The following is a 22,054-nucleotide window of genomic DNA, read 5'->3' on the forward strand; positions in this document are numbered from 1 at the left end:
AACACACCAAGAGTCCATATGAAATTTTTATTACTATCTATTATCAAAGTAAGACCAAAATGCTCTCCAAAAAGAAAACCCTGTGACTTGTAAATAAAGTTTACACTTCTCTGAAGATCAAAGAGGAAACAATATAGATCAAAAATAATCTGCAAATCTGGCCTTCGTTTTCTCCCAGCCAGCAGCATTTGGCCAATATTTTGTCCTCTTTGAGCAAATGCTACTAAAAAGAAAAAGAAAAATGCTTGCCTTATAGGAAGTGCTTAAAACAGGAAATTCACATTCAGATCATTTCCCAGTTGTTAAAAAATTAGCTTTAGCAGAGAAAGGAGAAGTGGAGTGGTGAAGTGCACGATCATGTCTCTTCCTCATGAACACCTTTAGGATGCTGACCCAAGAAGAGCAGCTAGCTACCAGCTGAGGTCGAGGTGATGGCTGATTTGTAACTCTGATCCTAGCTACTAAAATTGAAAAGGAAAGGGGAATAAAAGCAAAAGAGGTCACAGTTCTGTAACACTGACAGTAACACACAGATGATGGGTGCTGCCAACATTATAAACTATATACAAGACGAAGCAGGACTCTTTCTTCCCCCAAAGAACGTAACAACAGCAACAAAACAAAAGGTGAATAAAACACAGTTGGCACCTTATCGAGGGGATGAGGAGAGGGGGCTCCTCCTGAACGTTACAGGCTGAACCCATGGCAGTCCAGAGCACAGTTCATCTGTCTAAACACAGATCCTCTCCCCCTTCCTCATTAAATATTTAGTGAAGACCAGGCCAGTAGCAATGTCTGACGCAACCGTGGTGCTAACAGGACGCTCATAAACACAAAGTTTTCCCTGCAAGGGAGCACCTCACTCCAGAAGAGGTGGGGGTGCTGGGGACCCGAGGAGTGCCAGGAGTGGTGCCAGCCCCTGGGGCACCTTCTCAGGGCAGTCAGTTGGGGAGGGTGTCCAGCCCCAGGGACGCCGCGTGCTGCTTGGCCCGGAGCCTCAGGTTCTCAATGCTGGTGGTTTTACTGTTCAGGCTCGGCAGGGAGCTGGAGGCCTGCAGGATGGGGGAGGACCAGACCTGCTGAGCGTGGGACAGCGACTGGTAATAGGACTGACAGTGCAGGGAGCTCAGCGGGGCCATGTTGACGTTCATGCCCAAGTAGGGCATGGCGGACGGTGTCCCCATTTCGAAGGAGGAGTAATGGACCAAGTTGTTGGTGGCTGCCATGTGCTGGCGGAACTGCTCCTGCAGGCGGAAGAGGCTCAGGGGCGAGGAGGAGTAGGAGTGAGTCTGAGCCAGGCCGCTGCTGGACGACGGCGTCACAGTCGCGCTGAGAGGGGACTCTGCGGCAGGAGACAGAGGGGATGGGGGTTATTCCTGCAGGCTGCATAAGCTGGTGCTTATTCACACCCCAGAAAGGCTTGGGCAGCAGCACGGGCTTGTCTCTTGCAAATGAGAGAGGGTGTGACAGCTCATGAGAGCTCAATGTGTGCCCTTCCCATACCTGGCACCTCAGAGTGTAGAAATGGAGCTGAGCTCTCTGCTGCTGGCCACTGCTCTCCCCAAGATCTAACTGGAGCAGTTTGCTCTTTCAGCGCTCCATCCCCAAGATCTAACCAGAGCAGGTCTTTGCTCTTTCAGTGATGAGTGAATACTCATTGAAGTGTTCAGCTGACTAGCCACACTCCATGGAGGCACAATCAAATGAGATCCCCCAATACTGTGAGCCCGAGGATTCATCTTCCTGTTCACCATCGGAGGATTAACAGGGATTGTCTTAGCAAACTCCTCACTAGACATTGCCCTACACGACACCTACGACATGGTATCCCACTTCCACTACATACTGTCAACAGGGGCAGTATTTGCAATCCTAGCAGGCTTTACCCACTGATTCCCTCTACAAAACATGAGCTAAAGCACACTTTGGTGTGATGTTTGTAGGTGTAAATGGACATCCTGCCCTCTCTGGGCCTGTTCTGTGCTGAAGATAACAGGAAAAGCCCAGGCAGCCTATCCATGAGCACCCACTCCACAGGGAATATGGGACCATACCCAACCACCAGCATCCCCCTTGGAAAGGGGTCCTGACCACCAGCCTGCCAGGTCCTGACATGACCCCCACCAAGACTCTGCCCCTCACCTGCTTTTGGGCTGGCTCTCTTGCAGTTCAAAGCCTTGCTGTCCACACCAGGGCTCTTGTCCACTTTGGCCTCATCCAAAGTGCTCTTGAACTCCTCCTCCCTGTCGGTCTGGTCCTCGGGAGCCGACTCGCTGGCAGACTGCTCCGACAGGGTCAGGTTGAGGTCGGTGCCCACCTCGCTGGGGAGGCTCTGGACCTTCTCAGTGTCCGGGGTGGGAGCCTGGGTCTCCAGCACAGGGGGCTCCATCTTTCCCTCGCTGTGGCTCCCCTCACAGTCCTTCTGCTTCTGCAGCTGCTCCTTCTGCAGGCTGCGCTGCTTCTTCCGGAATTTGGCTCGCCGGTTCTTGAACCAGACCTTCCGTGCCACAAACAGCAAGGGAGAAAAACCAGTGAGAATTCTGCTCAGGGCCAAATTCAGGATCACTCAGCCTCAGGGCTTCAGGGGAACCCCAAGCAATGAGGTGCTGCAAGCCCACTGTGCCCAAGGCCATTCCACTTTGCTGGACCTTAGAGCTCGACTGTTTCCAGTGAATCTACAATTAACATTTCAAATAAACTGAAAAGCTTCCAGCCTCTATATTGATTCTTTAACAGCCTCCACTGCTGTTTTTTGGGTTTTTTTCCCTAAATTTGTTAGGCACCTCATCCAAAAAGCATGTCTTGCAGCTGTAATGTCTGATGACATTACACTGGCTTACAGTCTGTTAAGTTTCTAAAACAATTTGGTTATAAGTGTATTAAAACTATGATGGCAACACTTAAAGTAAGTCATTACAGGCATAAGCTGTTGTCTGGGAACTGCATTTAGGAAAGGAGGAGAGAATTCATTTTTTTTTAACCTAAATCAGTAGACATGTATTAGAAGAAATATATTAGCAAATCATGTTTGTTGTTTGCTTGCTTAGATAAGGGGACAAACAATTTTTTAGATCAAAATGCCTTGATACTTGTATAAAAGAACAAATTTTTTTCCATAACTTTTTCTCTTCGCAGTTAAAAATATTTGCCTTTTAAAAGACAAGAACTGCTTCACCAGCAGGTTATGAACTAGCACATTTCACTAATTGAAACTAAAAAGCAAACAAAAACAAAAAGCAAACCCAAACCTTGGCCTGAGATGTTACAAATATTGACACTGGTGGAAAAGAGCAGCTGGAATTACTTGGGTCTCTACTTTTTTGAGAAAGCCAGAAAAGCCTCACAATTAAATAAATAAATAGACTTCTGTTGCTGTTTTTAAAATTTCCCCCAAAGAAATGTGAAAGAACAAATGAAAACCAGCATACACTTCAGACAACCCTAAATTTGAAAAATGTGCGCGTGGATTAGAAGTTTCTTAAGCAGATGTGTGACTTTGGATAATTTTACCCTCCCTGCCCCTGCCTTTGACAACTTTACTGCCCCAAAAATCTTTGCTTCCACTGCAAGAATCCTGGAAGGTCGAGGGAGCTGTCAGCCCACTGGGAGCCGGGCTGTGTTCTTTTAAACATCCCCACTGGCAAACCCCCAGCGTATCAGTACCTGGACCCTGGCTTCAGGCAGGTTTGTGCACATGGCCAGCCGCTCTCTCATCACCACATCTGGGTAGTGGGTCTTCTGGAAGGTCTTCTCCAGGGCCTCCAGCTGCTGGGCGGTGAAGGCCGTGCGGCTCCGCCTCTGTTTGCGGTGCTGGGATCCATAACGTGCCTCCAAAATGATGTCTTGAAATGTACAGCCGTTGGAAGACAAGGAAAGTGGCCAATTTAATTATTGGAATTTGTACGTTGACAGTTGAATAAAGCACTTGCTAACATCAGACAAAGCTATGGAATGTTTTTTCCATTGCTTTGGAGCTAGTGAAACACATACATATGGATTTTACTGGTTAGCTGAGGTGTCCAAAGAGGTAAAATCATAGCAGAGGGGTTAAAGCTAGATGACCTTTGAGATCACTTCCAGCCCAAACCATTCTATGACTCTGAAAGCCTGTTCTGGAGAGAGAGCCTCTTTCTGTGACAGCTGTGAAAGCTGTTGAGACTCCAGTGCTGAATTTGGCTGAAATAACTCATCCTGCCTCCACATCAGCAGGGCAGGACATACAGATGCCAGGACCCTACCAGGGCATAAGCACCTTCCATTAAGAAACACAACTAAAAATGATGTGGGGACATTCATTCTTGTACTTTTTTAATGTCTTTGCATGGCTCACTGCAGTCTTCAAGGCATGATATTGGAGAGCTGTTCTGGGCTCCAGTTCAGACAGCATTTAATCTCATGTGCTTTTGTGCATTTTGCTCCAAAGCACATCCTTCACTGAGCACGGACACTCTCCAGCATCTGGGGTGGAAACAGCAGCCAAGGCCACGTCCAGCCCCACTGGTTGCAAGCCCAGAGCTCATGTGCTGAGCTCTTCTCAGCAGAGCACCTACTCACAAGGTCTGACTTTGCAAACCAAGCTTGGAAAATTGAGGGCAGAGAAGAAATTCAGACCGGGGGAAATCTGAGGCCAACTGTAAAGGGCTTATTATTTTACCAGAGGGGTTAGTATTGCACAACAGTTAGTGGGAGTAGAAAGATCTTAAATCAATGAAAATAAGTTACTTGAAAATGAAAAAAACCCACCCTTTATTATGCAAGTTGGGACATGCTGTGCTACAGCCCTGGAATGAAACAGTCTGGCAAGAAGTTTGCTCTCATAGAGGAAATGCAGAAAGAGCAGTGTCTGGTATCATTTTTAATTCGGTTAAGAATGTGACTTCCAGTAGAAGGGAGGAATGAACACACAGGAAAACGGCAGAGCAGGGAGCAAAGCCGGGACTATCAGCACACAGAGCCCGGTGAAGGCTCTGGCTGCTGTTTGTTTGCGCTTTTGTCACGAGCGTCGTGACATGAATCCAAACAGCAAACAAAAACCTGCTGTCCCCCAGCACCACACAGCCAGGCCCCAGACCCACTGGCTAACGAGCATAGCAAATCAGCTTTGCACTGCTCAAACATTCCTCTTCCAGAACTTCCAGCTGTTCCATTCTAGGTCAGCACTCGCAGCGCCCTTCTGGGGCACTGCCAGAGCTGCGTGGTTTTGGCAACCTGGCAGAGATGTGAGCAGGCTAAAGGTCTTCAGCAATATAGTGCTGGTTGCATACAAGAGAATTTTGTGTTTGAGGAATCAGAGCTCCTTGGGGAGTTCAAATGCTGGTGATAAAGCTGCCCCTGGGGAGGCAGAGGGACCATCCTTGTGCATCCAGGCACAGCTCACAGAGCAGCCAGGCGAGGAGAAAGAATATTCCAGCACAAGAAATGAAACTGAAGCTGCCCCAAAACGTTTTAAAAAGCTAACGTCTGTGTTTCAAGTACACGAAAACAGGAGAAAGGGCACTGGTTAAACACCCTACCTAAACACCCTACCTGCAGGCTGGAATATTCCCAAATTTCTAGAGTAGAGGTTACACCTACCAGCTCCCCAGAGGCAGCAGCTCATGCATTAAGTTTGGCCACTCCAGCGAGAGGCAACCAGCAATTATTTTAATGTTTTAACTATGTTTTCAGGCTTTGTGCAAGAAGGAGAATATAAATTGCAGGTGAGGCTTTGCAGTTACCACCAGAAACCTCTGTTTTCTGACTTAAGGTCATTTGCTTTTGTGCTGCTTTATTCTGACTGTCCCTGGAAGGCAAATGAGATCGATAACCTGCACTGAAAGATATTCAGAAGTAACAGAATGTGAGGCAACTGCAAAGGAAACAGCTTGTAGGTATGTAATGCCTACACTGCCAATGATAAGCAGACAAGGGAACTGTGGGATTTAATCTGGAAAGTCTTCCAGGTGGGTTATTAATTTTAAAGATAAGAGGTCAGGAAACCAATTGAATCTTCCGATCAAGAATATAAGAATAGTTTTTTTATTATTTTTTTATCTTCCTCCGCTCTAGTCTAGTTAGGACCAAAGACATTAAGTCCTCCATGCTTTACTTTAAAAGATAGAGATCACAAACATCTTTCAAGAGGTCCTTGCAGTTAGAAAAGGGACACCTTGAGATGCAGGGTCTGCAAGGTACATTGCAGAGCTCAGGGCCATCTGCTTCCATCTAAAACCTGCACAGTGAAAAGGGGCAGGGAACAAGGGGATGGATGACCAGGATAAGGACTGTGGTCTCCCCATCACTCTGCAGCCCAGCAGCAGAGCCAGGAGAAGAGTCCAGCTCTCTTTGCTTCCACTGTGGTTGTTTATTGGTGAGGACAGTGACTCCTGCTCTGCCCTGTGCCACCCCAAAGATCCCACAGGCCACTTAGAACCATGCTAAGAAGTTCACAAATAGCAGCAGGGTAAGGGAACATTGGTGGCACAAAGATCTGACAGACAGCTGTGGATCACTGATCCAAAGAGTCCAAGACTTTTGTCATCATGCCTTTGTGAACTGCCCACCTGCGAGGACATTCCTCAAACTTCTGCATCCTTATTTTGGCTTAAGCCGTTTTTTATTAAATTTAGCCCACCAAAGGTGTCGGGACAGGTAATTTTTTCCACCTACTCTAGACTGGAAGGAATCCCTCTACAATTTTTTTTTTAAAAACTTTAATAACAGACAACTAGAAAGCTATCTTAGAACAGATACACATTTTCAGAGAGTCAGGGGAGATAATTCCATTCTTCGTGAATATGTTCACTCTGCCCTTATTTACTAACAACAAAGAGAAATTCTTTGCTGTTTTCTGTTCACTTGTTAAAAGACATTTCAGTGTCTTTTTACACCTCTCTTTTCCATCCCATATAGTGGAGCCATGTCCCATCTCTCCCCTGAGCTTCCCAGCTGCCTGAGTCCAGTCTGAATCAAGGTGCCAGCACACACGGGAGGGCAGGTGTCACCTGAGAGCCTGGCCACAGGGACAGCACTGAGGAGCACACCATGCCCCTTGGCCCTCTCACACTCCAGAAGAGTTCAACTCAATGCAAGCAACAAGGATTCTTTTTTTGCGCTGGGATTTTTGGTTTCTTTGTGCGTGCGGCTTTTTTCGCTGTTGTTTTTTTGGGGGTTTTATTTTGGTTTTTTTTGGGGGTGGGGTTTTTAGAGCCAGGCGAGGGCACTTGCCACGGGTTGTTCTTACCAGCCAGTCTCTCAGCCAGGGTGAGGGCGTGCACGGAGGGCCGGTAGTCGGGGGCGTGCTGGGCCTGCTGTGCTGCCTGCTGGTGCAGGTTGTACATGGCGCTCAGCGAGTTCATGGCGTGCAGCGAGTACCCGTTCACTCCATAGTGCTGCATCCTGACATCAACCTGGAAAACAACACCCAGGGAGACTTAGGGACCTGCTGCTCCAGTTGCCTGGTGGCTCAGCAGAGCTCTGGAAACGCTGAGCTCAGAACTGAAGTGCTGCATGCAAGGCTTGTGGCTGACATCTCAGTTCCAGCAGGCTCTGGGACAGGACTGGAAATATCTCCTGTACACCTGAAGCACCATCAACACAAGGCCAGCTTCCAAACCTAAAGCCCAGGATCTGCTGTGCTGCCTGCTGGTGCAGGTTGTACATGGCGCTCAGCGAGTTCATGGCGTGCAGCGAGCAGCCGTTCACTCCATAGTGCTGCATCTGATATGACCCTGAAAAACAACACCCACAGGAGACAGGGGCTTAGGGACCTGCTGCTCCAGCTGCCTGGAGGGTCAGCACAGCTCTGGAAATGCTGAGCTCAGAATTGAAGGGCGGCATGCAAAGCTCGTGTTTAACCTCGCAGCTCCAGCAGGTTCTGAGACAGGAATGGAAATATCTCCTGTACACCTGAAGCACCATCAACACAAAGCTTCCAAACTTAAAGCCCAGAATCTGACTGTATCTCACTCACGCCGATCAAAATATGGGAAATTAATTTTTTTGCATACCACAATGCAGTTTATCATATTACAGTGACTTTTAATGCATTGTCCTAGTGCTATCTCAGGGCTAGCTGGGATTTTGCCCCTATCACTGCCTACAGTGGACTATTTGTAATCCATTACATGTAGTAATGGATTACAAATAGTCCACTGGAACGTCAAATAATGTTTCTCATCTGAACTCGCTCATTTATAATTTTTTTCCATTCATTATTCATTTTTCTAACAGTTCTTCTTAAGAAAACACAAATGGCATGGTGGGGAGGGGGGGGTGGGAAAAGAGCATGCGGTGAAAAACAAGATAAATCTGCACCATAATAGCACCAAAAATGTTATGGCTAAAGAGGGAATAAGTTTTGCAATAAATACCGACATTTCATAGCTCAATAGCAAGGAAATTATTTCAGAAAACTAATGGCTTTTTTTTTTCTAGTGTGGGCTCTGCGTGAAACTTCAAGCTCTTTTTCCTTACAGACCATCGGTAAAACTGAGCTAATATTGATCTCAAAAGCCAAGCAATGCTTCATTCATCCCTGTTGTAAATGACTGAGGGCCTCCAGGACGTCATTTCTGCAGTTTGTAAGACATCAGAAAGGAAGTTGTGAAACATTAGCCACAAAATAAATTTTTTGAACCACCGTTTACATCAGCAAGTCACCATCTGGCAAGTCAGTGCAATGAACAAACGCTCAGGGAAAGAGGGTCAGCCGGACTAACTTAAGGAAAGCAGGCATCTTTTCAGGCAGCCTCTTAGAAAACAATTGAAACACTGGAGGGAGGTGATGATTTCAGGAGAAACGCCCATGGTTTTAGGAGGAATGTGAAAATTTGGAAGAACAAATATCTGTTGTATTTTCTGTACTGCAAAAAGAACTTTGTATATGCCCATAAATTATTTATACCATGGAGGGACAGACTCATGGTGAAGAGGCAGAGATGGAAATGAGTTGGTGCCACTGCCCCTCCTGCTCTGAACTCCTGTTCTTTCCACCTTGATGTAAGAAGTACAAACATGAAGTGGCCTCGTGTAACAGCCAGAAACCAAGCAGGAGTTCCTCAAAAAGCAGCTGAATTTAGCACACCAGGGTCTGGGGCATCTCATGGCTTCACCCTGACAAGCATCTCTGCACTGTGGTGCCCAGGAACAGGGGAGGGAAACAAGCAGCTGAGTTTGGTAAAACACTCTGCCAACCCAAGGATGACCCTCATGAATGTGAGTTCTGGTTCTGGGATTGTCTTCTCAAAGAGGCAGCAGAAATTACAAACCCGTAATTTTGGAATTTAGCACTCTGCTTCATTCCTGTTTCCCCAAGTCCCTCATGCTCTGCCACTGCATCATTTCAGCACTGGGTGCCAGTGGAGGGTGACAGGTCCGGGTGTGGTGACACCACAAAGATCTGACACACACCCTGATGCCAGCTTCCTCTGCTTTGTGTCTGCCTGTTCACTCACTCTGAGCTGATTCCCCATTCTTCAAAGATAAAATGTGAAAATGGACATTGTTCAAAGCTCACAAGGGTGCCACAGCTCTGCTCTAATGGAGCTTAGGGAAGATTTAAGCAATGACAAAATTGTTTGCTGGTTCTCTGATCAAGGACTTCACACACCAACAGATTTTTGGCATTCTTATCTATTTTCCTCACAATGAGATTCACAGCGAAATTACAGCTGTGATGTTGCTTTCTGGGACTGCGAGGTTTTGCTGCTGGTGGCACGTGTTAAGGGACATGTCCCAGTGACATGGCCACAGAGGACATCTCCCATCTGACCTGTGGTGTAGCCTCACCCCATCCTTGGTGTGGATCATTTCCCAAGAGCATCGTGACACCCAATGCAGCTGTTCACTGCTTTGCTGTCACAGACAAGGGCAGGACTGTCTTTTCTGGCCAACATAGGCAACAAAAAAAGATCTGCAACTCCATTCTGCCTCCTCCCCTCTCACCACCTCACTTGTGAACCAGCTGGCTGGCTGCACCAGCTCTGGCCAGCGGGGTGGAGGTCTCAAAGCTTGTTAAGTTCCTGCGTGTCTCGTGAAAACCATCTGAGGACACAGAACCTATTAACTGCCCTGGGCTGCTGCCAGACCTCTGTCCATGACAGAGGCTGGAGAATCCACACCGGGCTCAGCCTTGCCAGGAGATACGTGGGAGGCCAAGTGTCTTTGACTCCCAGCTCACAGAAATGCCTGTTTTTCTCTTCTAATCCCCCTTGCATGTCATCGGCTGTGCAGCAAGCTGGCACATTAAAGGAAAAAGGAAGAGGGAGAGGAGGGGAATTTTCCCATACCATACAGTCTTCCAAGGACACTGCCAGTGGTGTTGTGTCTGCAGCCCAGTGTTTCCACTGAAACACTCGCTCCAGGAATATTTTGGTGGTTTTGATTGTTAAAAGATGATTTTATGTATACATTTTTCCGGTGGCTTAGAAGAAAGCGTATTTAAAAAAAAGAAAAAAGAAAAAAAGAGAAGGACCTCACAGGGGTGGACTCAGGATGGGAGTCAATGCCCATCACAGCTTTGGTGATGCAGTGCAGACAACAGGCAGAACTTCTACTCACTTGTGCAGCAAATGTATCATCCCAGATTCTGTATAAAAAAATGAGGGAATTTACTGACCGAGACGGTTCAGCCGGGTAAGCAAAGTTAACTGAGACCACAAATAGCTCCTGTTTAACTGTCAGCTCCCAGCTCACTCCAACTCCAATAAATTAAATATTTAAAAGACATCATGCAGCAATTTTTTTTAATGGAGAAAGCCATTCATCAAGCCACTGCTGTGTTTCACAAGCTGTCGAATAGTGCTTACACTGGTTAAAATAATCTTTATATTTCATTAAGCAACCAAATAAGCTGATCCCTTCCCACTGGCTGTATAGATGGTTTTAATTTTCAAAATCTGCAAATGCATCTTTTATTTCTCTGCGTGGCTGGAGGGGCCTCAGGAACAGCCACAGCCAGGAGCAGGATGACAGCAAAGTTTGAACTCCTGCTTTCTTGAAGGGCATGGGCTTGAGCAGCTGTGGGTAAGCTGGGAGGGTGACAGGGTCCATCCTGAAAGTGGGGATTTCAGGAAAGAAAGGGGATTCCTCATCCTGATTTTGTGCATCAGAGATCAATGAAGAGTTAGGAGCAGTGAAGAAAGGAGATGAAGGCTGAGGAAAGGTGCAGGAAAACAATAGGATGCTGTGGGCAGTGCCTGGGCTGGCGCCTCCTGGGCTGGTGGTGCCTCCTTCCACGGCCCCTCAGGGCAGCAGCAGAGACTCTCCCACCCCCAGCATCCCAACCCAGCCCTCTCCCAGCTCCCCACATTGCTCAGCACCAGCTGTGATCTCTCCTCACATGCCCCGCACCAGACCCTGCCGGGGCTCCCTCTCCTCCTGTCTGTACAATCCTGGCATTGCTACCCCAGGGTCAAAATCCCTCCTATGGCTTGCACCTCTCATTTATTGTTATGGAAATAGCAATAAATAAGATAGCTCTCAGTTCTTGCTATGGAAGGCTCATGGATGCTGTGCCTACCTTCCTTCCCAAGCCTGCAGACTTCTCAGAGCTCAGGAGCCGTGTCCTGCCAGCATCCAGCCTCACAGACAGCACGTGGGATTTCCCCCAGCTGTAACTGCTGCTGTCTATGAGAAACCCAGCTTTCTCCATTCCTGCATTGCTCTGAGGCCAGGCAATGCAGGATTCTGCCCATCCCAGACTAATCCCGGGACCCCACCACTCTGTATTCAGCTGCTGCTGTTCAACTTGATGCAAAACCTGCACATTTACCATCCAGAAAGAGAACCCTGTTATCCCAGGGCAGAGCTGCACTGCTCCAGCCAGCCTGGCTCCCATCCATCCTTCCCACCACTGGTCTTCAAAGCCTCAGGTGCCTCTGAAGCCATGCAGCACAAAAGTGCTGCAATTTATGGTGCACCATGTAACAGCGCAGCATACAGGGGAGATCTGACCCTGGGTTTTAATATTCTTGGCTTTGTACAAAGCTTTAAGTTTCCCTATTTAGCTGGCAACTAATTTTATATAATTTTGCATGTAATTCTGTCCTGAGAGAAGATGTGAAGAGAGATCCATGCATTTCCTCATCAGCTGAAAACCCCATTCCTAGTGGCTTCTGTATATGTGGAATTCAGACAGATCTGAGAACAACCTAAAAAATGAGGTGTTTAAGTTTTCTGAAAAGTACCTGGTGAGAAAACACCCATATTTTCCCTTTTACCAGGAAAAAAACAAACCAACAAATCATAAAACCAAAATCACAAACAAGACATTTGCCCTTCTCAAGCAAACTCTGTCAGGTGAAATGAGGCTGGATGTAGGACATGCTGCTTTGCAGGGGCTTTGGACCACTGTCTCTTTTCCCTCCAAATAGTGAGTTATCCCAAATTCAAAGAAATACTGTAAATCCAAAATTCATGGATTTACATGAGACACTCAGGTGCCATATAGAGTATGGCATATCTATTATAAAGAAAGGGGTAATAAAACCTAGAAATACTGAATAATTCCTAGAGATTGCAAAAAGAGGATGCCAGTCTGCTTTTGAGTGGTGGGCACCATGGGGTGTTTCTTTATCACTTCATCAAAGCTGTCCCTGAAATGGGAGGGTTGGTGATGGGAGAGAAGGTATATAAGGCTTTCTTTACGTGGGAAATAAGCTGTACAAAAAGAAAACTAAAAAATAAAAAAGAAAAAAATTAAAAGAAAAGTAAAATCTGGACCTTGGGAAGTCACTTTCAGAAGGGAATTGCAACAGTGTAATTCATTGCTTATGGAGACATTCACCATAGATGCATTTAAAGCGTGGCACAGCCTCGGGTCTGTGCCCTGATGCAAGGCACAGCTTGGGCACAAGGAAAAGATCAGTTAAAAAAAAAATCGAGCATGAAACCGAAGTCTGGTGCACTTGATTGGTATTCAGGCTTCTGCAGGTGACAGAAATAAATAGATAGCCCTGTCAGGTAAAAGGAAAGTTGTGGTCCTCAGCTTAAACACCTGCAACGGTGCTACAAATCATTGCTGGTGTTTATGCAAAGCACAGGAACCCACTGCTCATTACTAACAGGGAAAAACAGCAAATGGTTTGTGCTGCAACATCCTTTCCCCCTTATTACCACTGGCAAAAAACATCATTGAAAATAGAATCACAGCAGAATATTCCCCCTCACCTCCCCCAGAGCTGTTCTGGGTTATGATTTTATGCTTTAATTCCTTATTCAGAAACACTTCAAATCAGAAAGATAAATAACAAATCTTTGACTCTGTGTAACTCACATTCTAGGAAAACAGGCTCACTCTATAGACAGATATTTGGTTTATATGTATTTGGTACCAAATGAGTTACATACCTGGGGGATTATGGATAAATCATCTTAGCAAGAGGTTTTCTTCAATCTTTTTTTTTTTATATCCCTAAATCTTTTAGATATATAAAGGCCCAAAATAATGTAAGATAATACCCAACATGTTATAAATCAGTTTTGTTCCTCACGTGAGATTACCGAATATCTAAGGAAACAATTTCACCTTTGTAGTGGATGAAATATCGATAATTTGAAATACTGTAACACATCACAGTTCCTCATTCAAACGCCAAAGTCTGAGAGCAGCATGCACTATAAAAACAGGCTTCCAAAAGACTGTTCTTGTAACTGAAATAAGGCACTGAGAACAGCTCCCAAAAAAAAAACCCTGCAAGACTCTGCATTTCTAATCTTCCTGAAATATTTTTACCCCTGTGAATACTCCTGGATTTAAATAAAGTTAATTTCTAAGGGCAGAGAGAGATGGTAATTAAGCAGGATCTAGTTAAACCTACGTGACAATGCACGGAAAGCCAAACCTGACCAATTACACCAATTCCTGCAGCTCACACTCAGCTATTCCCAGTGCCCTTGGTATAAATAAAGAGATATTTTTTCTTAAAATCAGGAGGATTGCTAGCAGCTGAAATCTGGAAATACTTCCAGTTAGGGACAGCGTCACCAGTTTTGGGAAGACCTTGTCAAATAATTGACTCTGAGGCCGTGCTGATGATGAGCACAGCAACTGTGTTTGTAACGCTCATCTATTTGCAGTGGAAACATAACAGGATGCAAGAGGGCTTGGAATTTTTGCAAAACAAACCTCAGAGCATCCTGCTGAAACAACAAAGTTTTGTTGCAGGACCCTAGAAATTCTCAAACCAGGTTGTGAGCAGCTGAGGTAACAGAGCTTGGCAGACAGGGGTAACTCACATAATTTGCTGTGACTTGTATTAAGGCTTTTGTGGAATCATCATTTTTCACCCAAAAGATAACGGAATTAAGTGACTGGTTAGACACTTCTTAGCAAAAGACTTTCCAATGCCTCTGTCTGCAGAGGCATTCCTCAGGGGGCAGGACTTCCAGGTACAAAACAATGAAAATAAAATAAAGACATCCCTAAAGGCTCTGCTTTTGAGTGGGGTGTAAGTTTCAGGGCTTGGAGCCCAGCAGTTTGCAGTGTAGAGCCAGGAGTGGCACCACTGAACATCACTGCAGTGCAAAATCCCCTGCTTGTTGTAATTTGTAGGAGACAAACAGTGCTAGCAGATCTAACCAGGACAAACCTCCCTTCTCCCCTTCAGAGCATCACTCAAACCTCAGGGGAAGCTCTTGGAAATTACATTGAAGTGGAGCACTTTCCTGGAAAAAGAAAAGCTCTTGATATCAAGATCACTTTGACTCTTTTTTCTCATCTCATTCTGCTTCCAGATCAGTCAGCAACAACAACAACAACAACAAAAAATCATGCATTTAAGATTTCCTGTCATTGACAGCAGAATGGACACTGAGCCCTGCATCCCAGCTGTGCCAAGGCTGCTGCTGCAGCTGCACATCCGTGGGTGTGAAACGCGCTCGCATCCCGCTGCAGCCACGCTCGCGTGTTCCTGTGCTGCTCCCCCCTCTGCAGACCCCACAGCATCTCTGCCTCTGGACTGCCCTGAACTCACAACCTGGAGTAACCTAAAGCACCCTGCAATCAAACTGCTGGATTCACAGACTGCTTAAAGGTTTATCTTTGGTGGTTTTTAATAAAAATAAAAACAACCAAGTACCTGTGCAGTCCTTCGCCTCGCTTCTGTGGAAAAGGCTTCCTTGACAAGCATAATTTTTTTTTCCCTTAACACTGGCAAAGAGAATTTTCCAAACCAAACTCTGCCCTTTCCCAGGGCTGCTGGAAGCATGAGGGTGGCTCCCTGCTTGCTCTCTGCCCCCAAAACAGCTTTTGCCTGCAGTGTATTTGATTGCAGATTGTTCCCATGTGCAAACTGACTGTCTTGGAAGGCAGCCTCTTGGGACTTCTGGTTCAGGAATCTCCCATTCCTGGAAAGATGGAGCAATATCCTGGAGGATTTTACCCATGACAGTCTCATTAAGAAGACAAGGATCTACAGTTCTGTGTCAAAATATGTTTTTAAGCCTGTAACCCTCCCTGTGTCTATTCTGACCACCAGAACCACAACGCTGATCTGACAATCTAACCCTGAGCCCTAACAAGGGAGATCAAACCCTGCAAGAATCGCACGGATAAGCTTTGTAAAGATTTCCTGAGGCAGTTTAAGACATTCCCAGCTCCTCTCCTGCTGCTCCCAGGTGCTGCAAGCCAGGCTGGCAGGAGGGAACGCAGGCTTGCCCTGGGTAATGCCTCAGCCCAGATGCTGAGCTCCACGGGCAGGCACTGGGATGAGGCACACAGGGAGGGTGATTTCTCCCCCATCACCACTACTCATCAAGTAGAAAGTAAAAAGTTGAAGCTGTAAGTTCTGGGTGTTAAACTGAGGTAGTTTGGTACCCACACGAGGCGCGGAGCAGCGTGTCTGTGAAATGCAGAGGTTCCTGCCACACTGCTGGAGTTTAACCCTGAGGGCACAAAAGGACTTTCCTAGGGGCTCTTTCAGCTGATCAGATGGAGGGGTGTGAGGTCATGGTGCCAAGTGCAATTCTGTCTGAAGGTGATTTTGAGAGATAGAAAAAGCAAGCAAAACTTGAGAGCAATAGAAGCTGAGAGCTGAACTCAGGATGTTTCAGCACGTTCAGCTGGACCCTGCCTCTGCTGATGATTCTTGCAGCACTCCAAACAACAGCCACAAAACACAGGATGGCAACTGCTCCTGCTCAGACTTAAATCAGCTATAAGGCAAAATGACAGACAATCCTACTTTGGTTTAAAAGGAAAAAAAAAAACACTGAAAGGCACCTCTACAAGCCATGCAATTGTGGGAGACTTCTAATACCTTAAAAGAATAAACCAGAAGTTTTAAGTTTTTCTTCTCTGCAAGTGGTAACACCAATGTTCATCCTACCACTAAAAAAGATGCTTGAGCTCAGTGGCTTTTACAAGGAGGGGCTGGGGTGGGGGAAACACTTGTGCCACCTTAAACCAGGGCCACAAAACCGAGTTAGTGGCAGCAGTGCCAGGGGCTGGGGAGCAGCATGGGCACATGCAAGGCTTCCCTTCCCGTAAGCCTTTGGATCCCTGCACCGAACTCAGCGTGCTGCCAAGGCAAGCAGTGTACTTTGGCCACCAGCAGGTGATCTGTGCTCTGAAGAGCCGCGCGCTGTAAAGCAGGCAGAGCTGCTGAACCTCTGCTGGGTTTGGTGGGGAGACTGGAATCCCTCAGCAGAGGCACGTTCACCCACCTCGGGATAAGTAACACATGCCAAGAGCTCCCAGAGCTGCTCCCTCCGGAGCTCGGCATGGCTGGAAACACCAGATTTCCCTCGGGAAGAACATTTCCTCCCTGGCCAGATCCATCATCCCCCAGTGCAACTGTGGCTCTTTCTTTGGAAGATCCTAGTGGAGTTCCCAACCTCGCACCCACACTTTCAGCAGCATTTCTCAGTTTTACAGCAGCATTTCTCAAATCAGTATTTGCTCAGGCCGTATGCAGAGGCTGCTGCTGGTCCTAAGAGAGCTGTGCCAGCCACCCACAACTCCTGGTGTAAATATACATTTCCCTCCCTTCGGAGGACTGCTGGTCCATCCTGCTCCCAGACTCTCTCCTTCCCATGAGCTCTAATTCCACCAGAACTGCTTTAGGAAACAGAAGAAGTCTGATCCAAAACCTAATGAAGTTAAAAGGAAAAAAAAAATCAATTTCAATAACTCTTAGAGTGAAATAAACTGACGGGAAAAGACCCAGGGTTTGGCTAACCCCAGTGCACCATGAATTAATTCTTGACTATTTGGCTACATTTCCAAATTCTCCACCAGCACATTTTGATGGAAATTCCTCCAAAGTAGATTAGTTTATTAGTAGCTGTATAGGATTGGAAAATTTGGGATTTATTGAACCCCTGTTCTTCAGCATTTTTCCTATTCCTATATTTTTCCAAATGAACCAAGGTAGCTATAAACATTCTGTTCAGACACAAGCTCTGGAAACCAGCACTCAACCTTTTGAAAGGGTTTAAGCACAGATGACATTCGTCAGTGCCTCAGTAGAGGCATTTTCAACTTGACAAGCTGAATTTTGAGATGCGCCTGGAAAACCACTGGAATCTTAGAAACGGTGGACTAGTTCTAGCCGAACAGTTTACCTGTAGTGTAACCAGTAAAACCAGCAGGGATCTATATCAGAAGAGCTGGTCCAGGACCTTCTCTGCAGCAGCTTTGTTTTGTCAGGGCTGGTTGTGAAAATGAGAGAGGAAAAATAAACTCTTTGCTCTGGCTTCTTTTAATCCAATTTCTCTCTTTCTCAGCAAAATATTCTTTTAAAGGATAAAGACACCGGGAACCAAAGCCACTGCAGTCACTCCCTCTGCAACTATATTGTGCAAAACTTGCCTGGCAAGCCTGCCCTTCTGTGATTTGTGGGAAACTCCTGTGACTCTGTTTCTTTGGTGCAGGCAGCGACACTGGCACTAAGGAAAAGCAACATTTACACCAGATCCACGAAACACAGCTGTGCCTTCTGATTTGACAATAATATCACTTCTCATGTGTGCGAACATGAGGAGAATCTCCCATTTAGACACCAAGATCTCTTTAAATTAGCAGGAAAATCTGACCTAAACCATCTTTCTGTGTACTGGCGGTACAATTTTGGGTGTATTTTTGTACTATGTTGACACAATTTAATACAACCTCTCATCAGTCACGGGGTAACTCAGGGTTGAAGCCACTCTTACCCTTTCAGAAATTTTGTGCCCATTGCAGTTTAGTTAGAATGGAATATCTGAACCTAGAAACACAACCCAAAAGCCAAAGGGTTGTAGTAGGTCCAAGTCTCTCTGGCTGGGGCAATCAAGGAAGTGGGATTGACTTGCACCAATTTACCCATGGGTGAAAATGAACACGGAAGGGATAAGCTAAACAGTGAGCAAGCCAGTTCTGAGATGTGCTCAGGAGAAACACAGAGCAGTGAGAAAGCACAGATTTACCCTCTGCCAGCCACTGCACGGGGGTGTGGGCCAGGGAGGGTGGAAAACCTCCCATCCTCAGGGTGAGTCCCATCCTGCTCTCCCTGGGACGGACAGGACAGAGGAAAAGCCTGATCCGCACTAGGGCACCCCGGGGGGCTCAGCCTTTGCCCTTTATCGAGAACACCACCCATGTCCTGCAGGTGGATGAGGTTCCCAGCAGGGTCAGTTGTCCACAGCTTGGAAACTCAGGGAGGAGAGGGGGGAAAAAGCAGCAGAAATTGCTTGGAAAGCTGGGGAAGGTGGGTGCTGAAGGTACCCGGGCAGGCTGGGACGTGGCCAGCGGCTCCCCCAGCCCGAGGAGGGTCTCACCCCACCCAGCTACGAGCACATTTCGCTTCTCTTTCGCTTTGTGCTCCGTGCAGAGGTGAGGGAGGGAGAGGGTAAATAAACCCCGAACCCTCCAGCCCTGCCTTGGGGGAAGCGGGAGGCTGCTTCAGACAAAACTGTTATCCATTAACATCCAATTATCACTTGGTCCAAGCCATTAATTATAAATCAGCCTCCTAATTGGGATAATTAGCTCTCTGCTACTTAATGTAGTATGACTGATGCGTTTGGAAAGAAGGTAATCAGTCCATTTGTTTAGCGTTAGGCGAACAAATCCAACTCTCATGGTTTAATTTCAGCCTCAGCCTTCCCCGCTCGGCCCAGCATCAGCATTCAGAGTCCATCGCACTCCGTTAATTGTTGGGGAATCGCGGCAGGGATGGGCACACGCAGCTCCGCGGGGCTTTCGGGACAGCAGCGCCCAGCCCGGGGGTGCGGCCGGACTCGCCCTCCCTCGAGGGGAACTGCTGGGATTTTGGGGATAAGGTTAATTAGAGGGGACGGGTTTGAACCTGAGCGCGACCCCACAGTCGGGATCGTTCCGCAGGAGCGAGGGGCTCCTCTCATCCCCCCGTCACCCCGGCCGGGCCTCGCCTCCAGAAACCATCTCAGGGAGAGCGGAAAAACTTTCCTCTTTATTCTTCCCCCCCTCCCCCCCCCCCTTCCCCTGGATGTCTCATTAATGCCGGCTGCTCGGCGAGCCGCCGATAGCTGCGGGACATGATTAGATATTTATTACTGTCATTTACATGGAAAACTTGAGCTAACCAAGTGGAACTGGAGGGGGCCGCCGGAGGGGACGGGACGAGGCGGAGCGGGGACATTTCTTTTCCCCGGCGGAGGCGGAATGCGGGACACGGCGGAGCGCGGCCGGCCGGAGCAGAGGCTGCGGGGACATCCCCGCAAAGCCCCGGCCAGGGCCGGGGGTGTTGGGCCGAGCCCTCCCCGGGTTGCGGCTGCGGTACCGCCTCGCTCCGGCCGCGTTTCGTTTCCGAAGGCAGCGGGCAGCGCTCGGTGCGGGAATCCCGCCGCGAAACGGGGGATGCTGCCCCTTCGCTCCTTTCTGCTGACGGCCTCGGCTCGGCGACCCTCGGGGACACCAAGGACCTGTCCCGAGATGCGCTGACCCCTTTTTCCCCCGAGGCTCCGGGAAACAAATGGAAAGCGCAGTCGGGAAAAGCCACGGACCGCGGGGAGCGGTCGGCTCCGTATGGGGCTCTTCTTGTCCCTTCTCTCCGCAAATAAAGGGACAGGCACGGCGAGTGTCGCAGTCAAACCCCACTTCCATCGGAGGAGAAAGTTCCCGAGGGCCTGGCTTTGGGCTGGAGCAGCCCGTGTGTCCGGTCCCCCCAAGGCTTTCGGGAGGTCACCCTCGCCCTCTCCTTGTCCCTGCAAGGGGAGCGGGTCCCGGGTGCCCCGGGCAGCCAGCACCGAGGGGGGACACGGACTTTGTTCCGCTCAAGTGCCGGCCGCGGCGGATACAGCCCAGCCCCCTTCCCTATCTGTTATCCCATGGCCCGAGGGGCGACTCTGGCGGAGATGTATGAGATCTCTCGCGGTAAAAATATGCATGCGGATCCCCATTTGGTTAGCCCTATAATGGAGGTGTAAATAGGTTTCGACTGCGAAGCCCTTAATTTATCAAGAAGGGCTGACAGCGCAGGTCCGGGATTTATACGCCCCTTAAAGAGGGAGTATGCAGGGGGGCCGCAAAGACCGGCCTGCCAGCTCCTTACGGGGGGCTCCCCGTCCGTTCTGCCGTCTAACCTCGCAGCGGGGCGATGCAGGGGTGCGATTTGTCCTAGAGAGGTTTCCTAGCGCTGCCGGCATCTTGCCCTCCCTTCCGCACTCAACTTCCAGCCGCGCCAGAAAGAAAAACCAAACTCGCAGCCATCCCGAGCAGGGCCATGGCCATCGTCCCCGGCCCCTTTCGGGGCTGTTTCTGCCCTCGGCAGCTCTCCCCAGGCTGCGCAGTTTACTAAAACATCGTTATGTAAATAGAGAGAAAGTTGCGCTCTCCTCCCGCGGAGCCGGCTCTCGGAGGGATGCGCGCCCCTCACCGCTCCCCGAGCCGGGTTACAACCCTCGCACCCCGCCAGCTGCCCAAACCCGCACCGGAGCGGGCTGGCACTGGGAGTCGATAGGAACGAGGCCCCGAACTCGTGGGGGTTTGAATTATTTTTCTTTCGCGGTAGTTTGGGTTTGTTTTTCTTTCTTTCATTTTTTTTTTAAGCGCAGTATACTTCAAATAAACAAGAAAAAAAAAAAAAAGAAAAAAGAAACAAAGAGGGACAGGAGGACAGAGAATTTGCGCTGGAGCCCGGGCTGGGTTTCCCCTCGGCGGTGCGCGCATCCCTGCCAGCGGTGCCTCCGCCGGCCGCGCATTCCCCGCGGACAGACCGATTCCCCCTCCTCGCAAGCAATCCCCCAAGTCCCCCTCTCTCCCCGTCGGAGCCGCGCTGCCCGGGGGTCCTTACCTGGGGCGGCGGGGCAGCCTCCCGGCCCGCCGTGGGAGCGGGGACACGCGTGGGAGCGCGGCGCTGCGCCCCGGCCCGCCCTACTCCATCCGCCCGCGCTGCCTGCGCGCCGCCTGCGCGCCCGGCGGAGCTGCCATCTACCGGGAGGCAGCATTGCAGAAGGATTTTTAAAAGGAGCTTCATAGCGACCCGGGAGCTACCCAGCAAGATTTTCAATGGTCCTCCACCCTGTCAATCAAAACGGGGCTGCTGGTACACCCCCCACCCCCCCAGCGCTTCTTACCAGTCATTTACTCCAAGCCGAGGTGTAAACGCCTAATTAAATCCCTGGAAGCGGACGGGATGCCGGCGGAGGGAGGAGGGCTGGAGCCAGGGCCGGGGGGGTGATGGGGTGCACCAGGCGCAGGGAAGGGAAGCCAAGCCGTGCCTCTCCCCGCGCCCCCGCTCAGCACCGCGCTGGATCAGACCCTGACGTTCCCCTCTCCCCCGACGGCCCCTGGGTGGGGATGCTGGTGGGGGATAATCTCCCAATTTAATTACACAGCGACCGCGGCCCCCCACCCTACTCCCGGCCGCTTGGCTGTCCCGGCTTTGCCTGCTGCACCCCTCCAGTACTCTTTAAAATGTTGGGGGAACGGGCAGGGTCACAATGCGGAGAACTAAAATAGGAGCGGTGGAAGGAGCTCAGAGGAGCGCGGGGCGAGAGATTCGCCGCCCGCCCCGTCGGGAAAGCTCAGCCGGGAGCGCACGGGCGGCCCTGCCGGGCCCGGGGAGCCGGGCAAGGGACAGCGGGCACGGGGGGACCCCGCGGAGCTCCGACG

The 22,054-nt window shown here is 49.0% G+C and overlaps 1 protein-coding gene across 2 annotated transcripts; it reads right to left on the reverse strand.

The window, feature by feature from the left end:
• Nucleotides 1-941: 941 nt before the first annotated feature.
• On the reverse strand, nucleotides 942-21,387 carry DMBX1 (diencephalon/mesencephalon homeobox 1). 2 transcript variants are annotated; one of them, XM_054286166.1, is made up of 5 exons: nucleotides 21,234-21,387; nucleotides 7,223-7,388; nucleotides 3,664-3,842; nucleotides 2,143-2,497; nucleotides 942-1,342 (listed from the first exon to the last, which is right to left on the reverse strand). In XM_054286166.1, exons 2-5 carry the CDS (start codon nucleotides 7,374-7,376, stop codon nucleotides 942-944), a joined length of 1,089 nt encoding a protein of 362 aa, XP_054142141.1. In that variant the 5' UTR covers nucleotides 7,377-7,388; nucleotides 21,234-21,387. The 2 variants fall into 2 exon arrangements, with proteins under 2 accessions (XP_054142141.1, XP_054142142.1); XM_054286167.1 differs by lacking the exon at nucleotides 21,234-21,387 and having other exon boundaries at nucleotides 3,664-3,859; nucleotides 7,225-7,394.
• Between the last annotated feature and the right edge of the window lie 667 nt (nucleotides 21,388-22,054).

Source organism: Melozone crissalis, unplaced genomic scaffold, assembly GCF_028551555.1.
Source record: "Melozone crissalis strain CALT ecotype California unplaced genomic scaffold, PUWL_Pcris_2 ptg000045l_1, whole genome shotgun sequence".
NCBI lineage: Eukaryota > Metazoa > Chordata > Aves > Passeriformes > Passerellidae > Melozone > Melozone crissalis.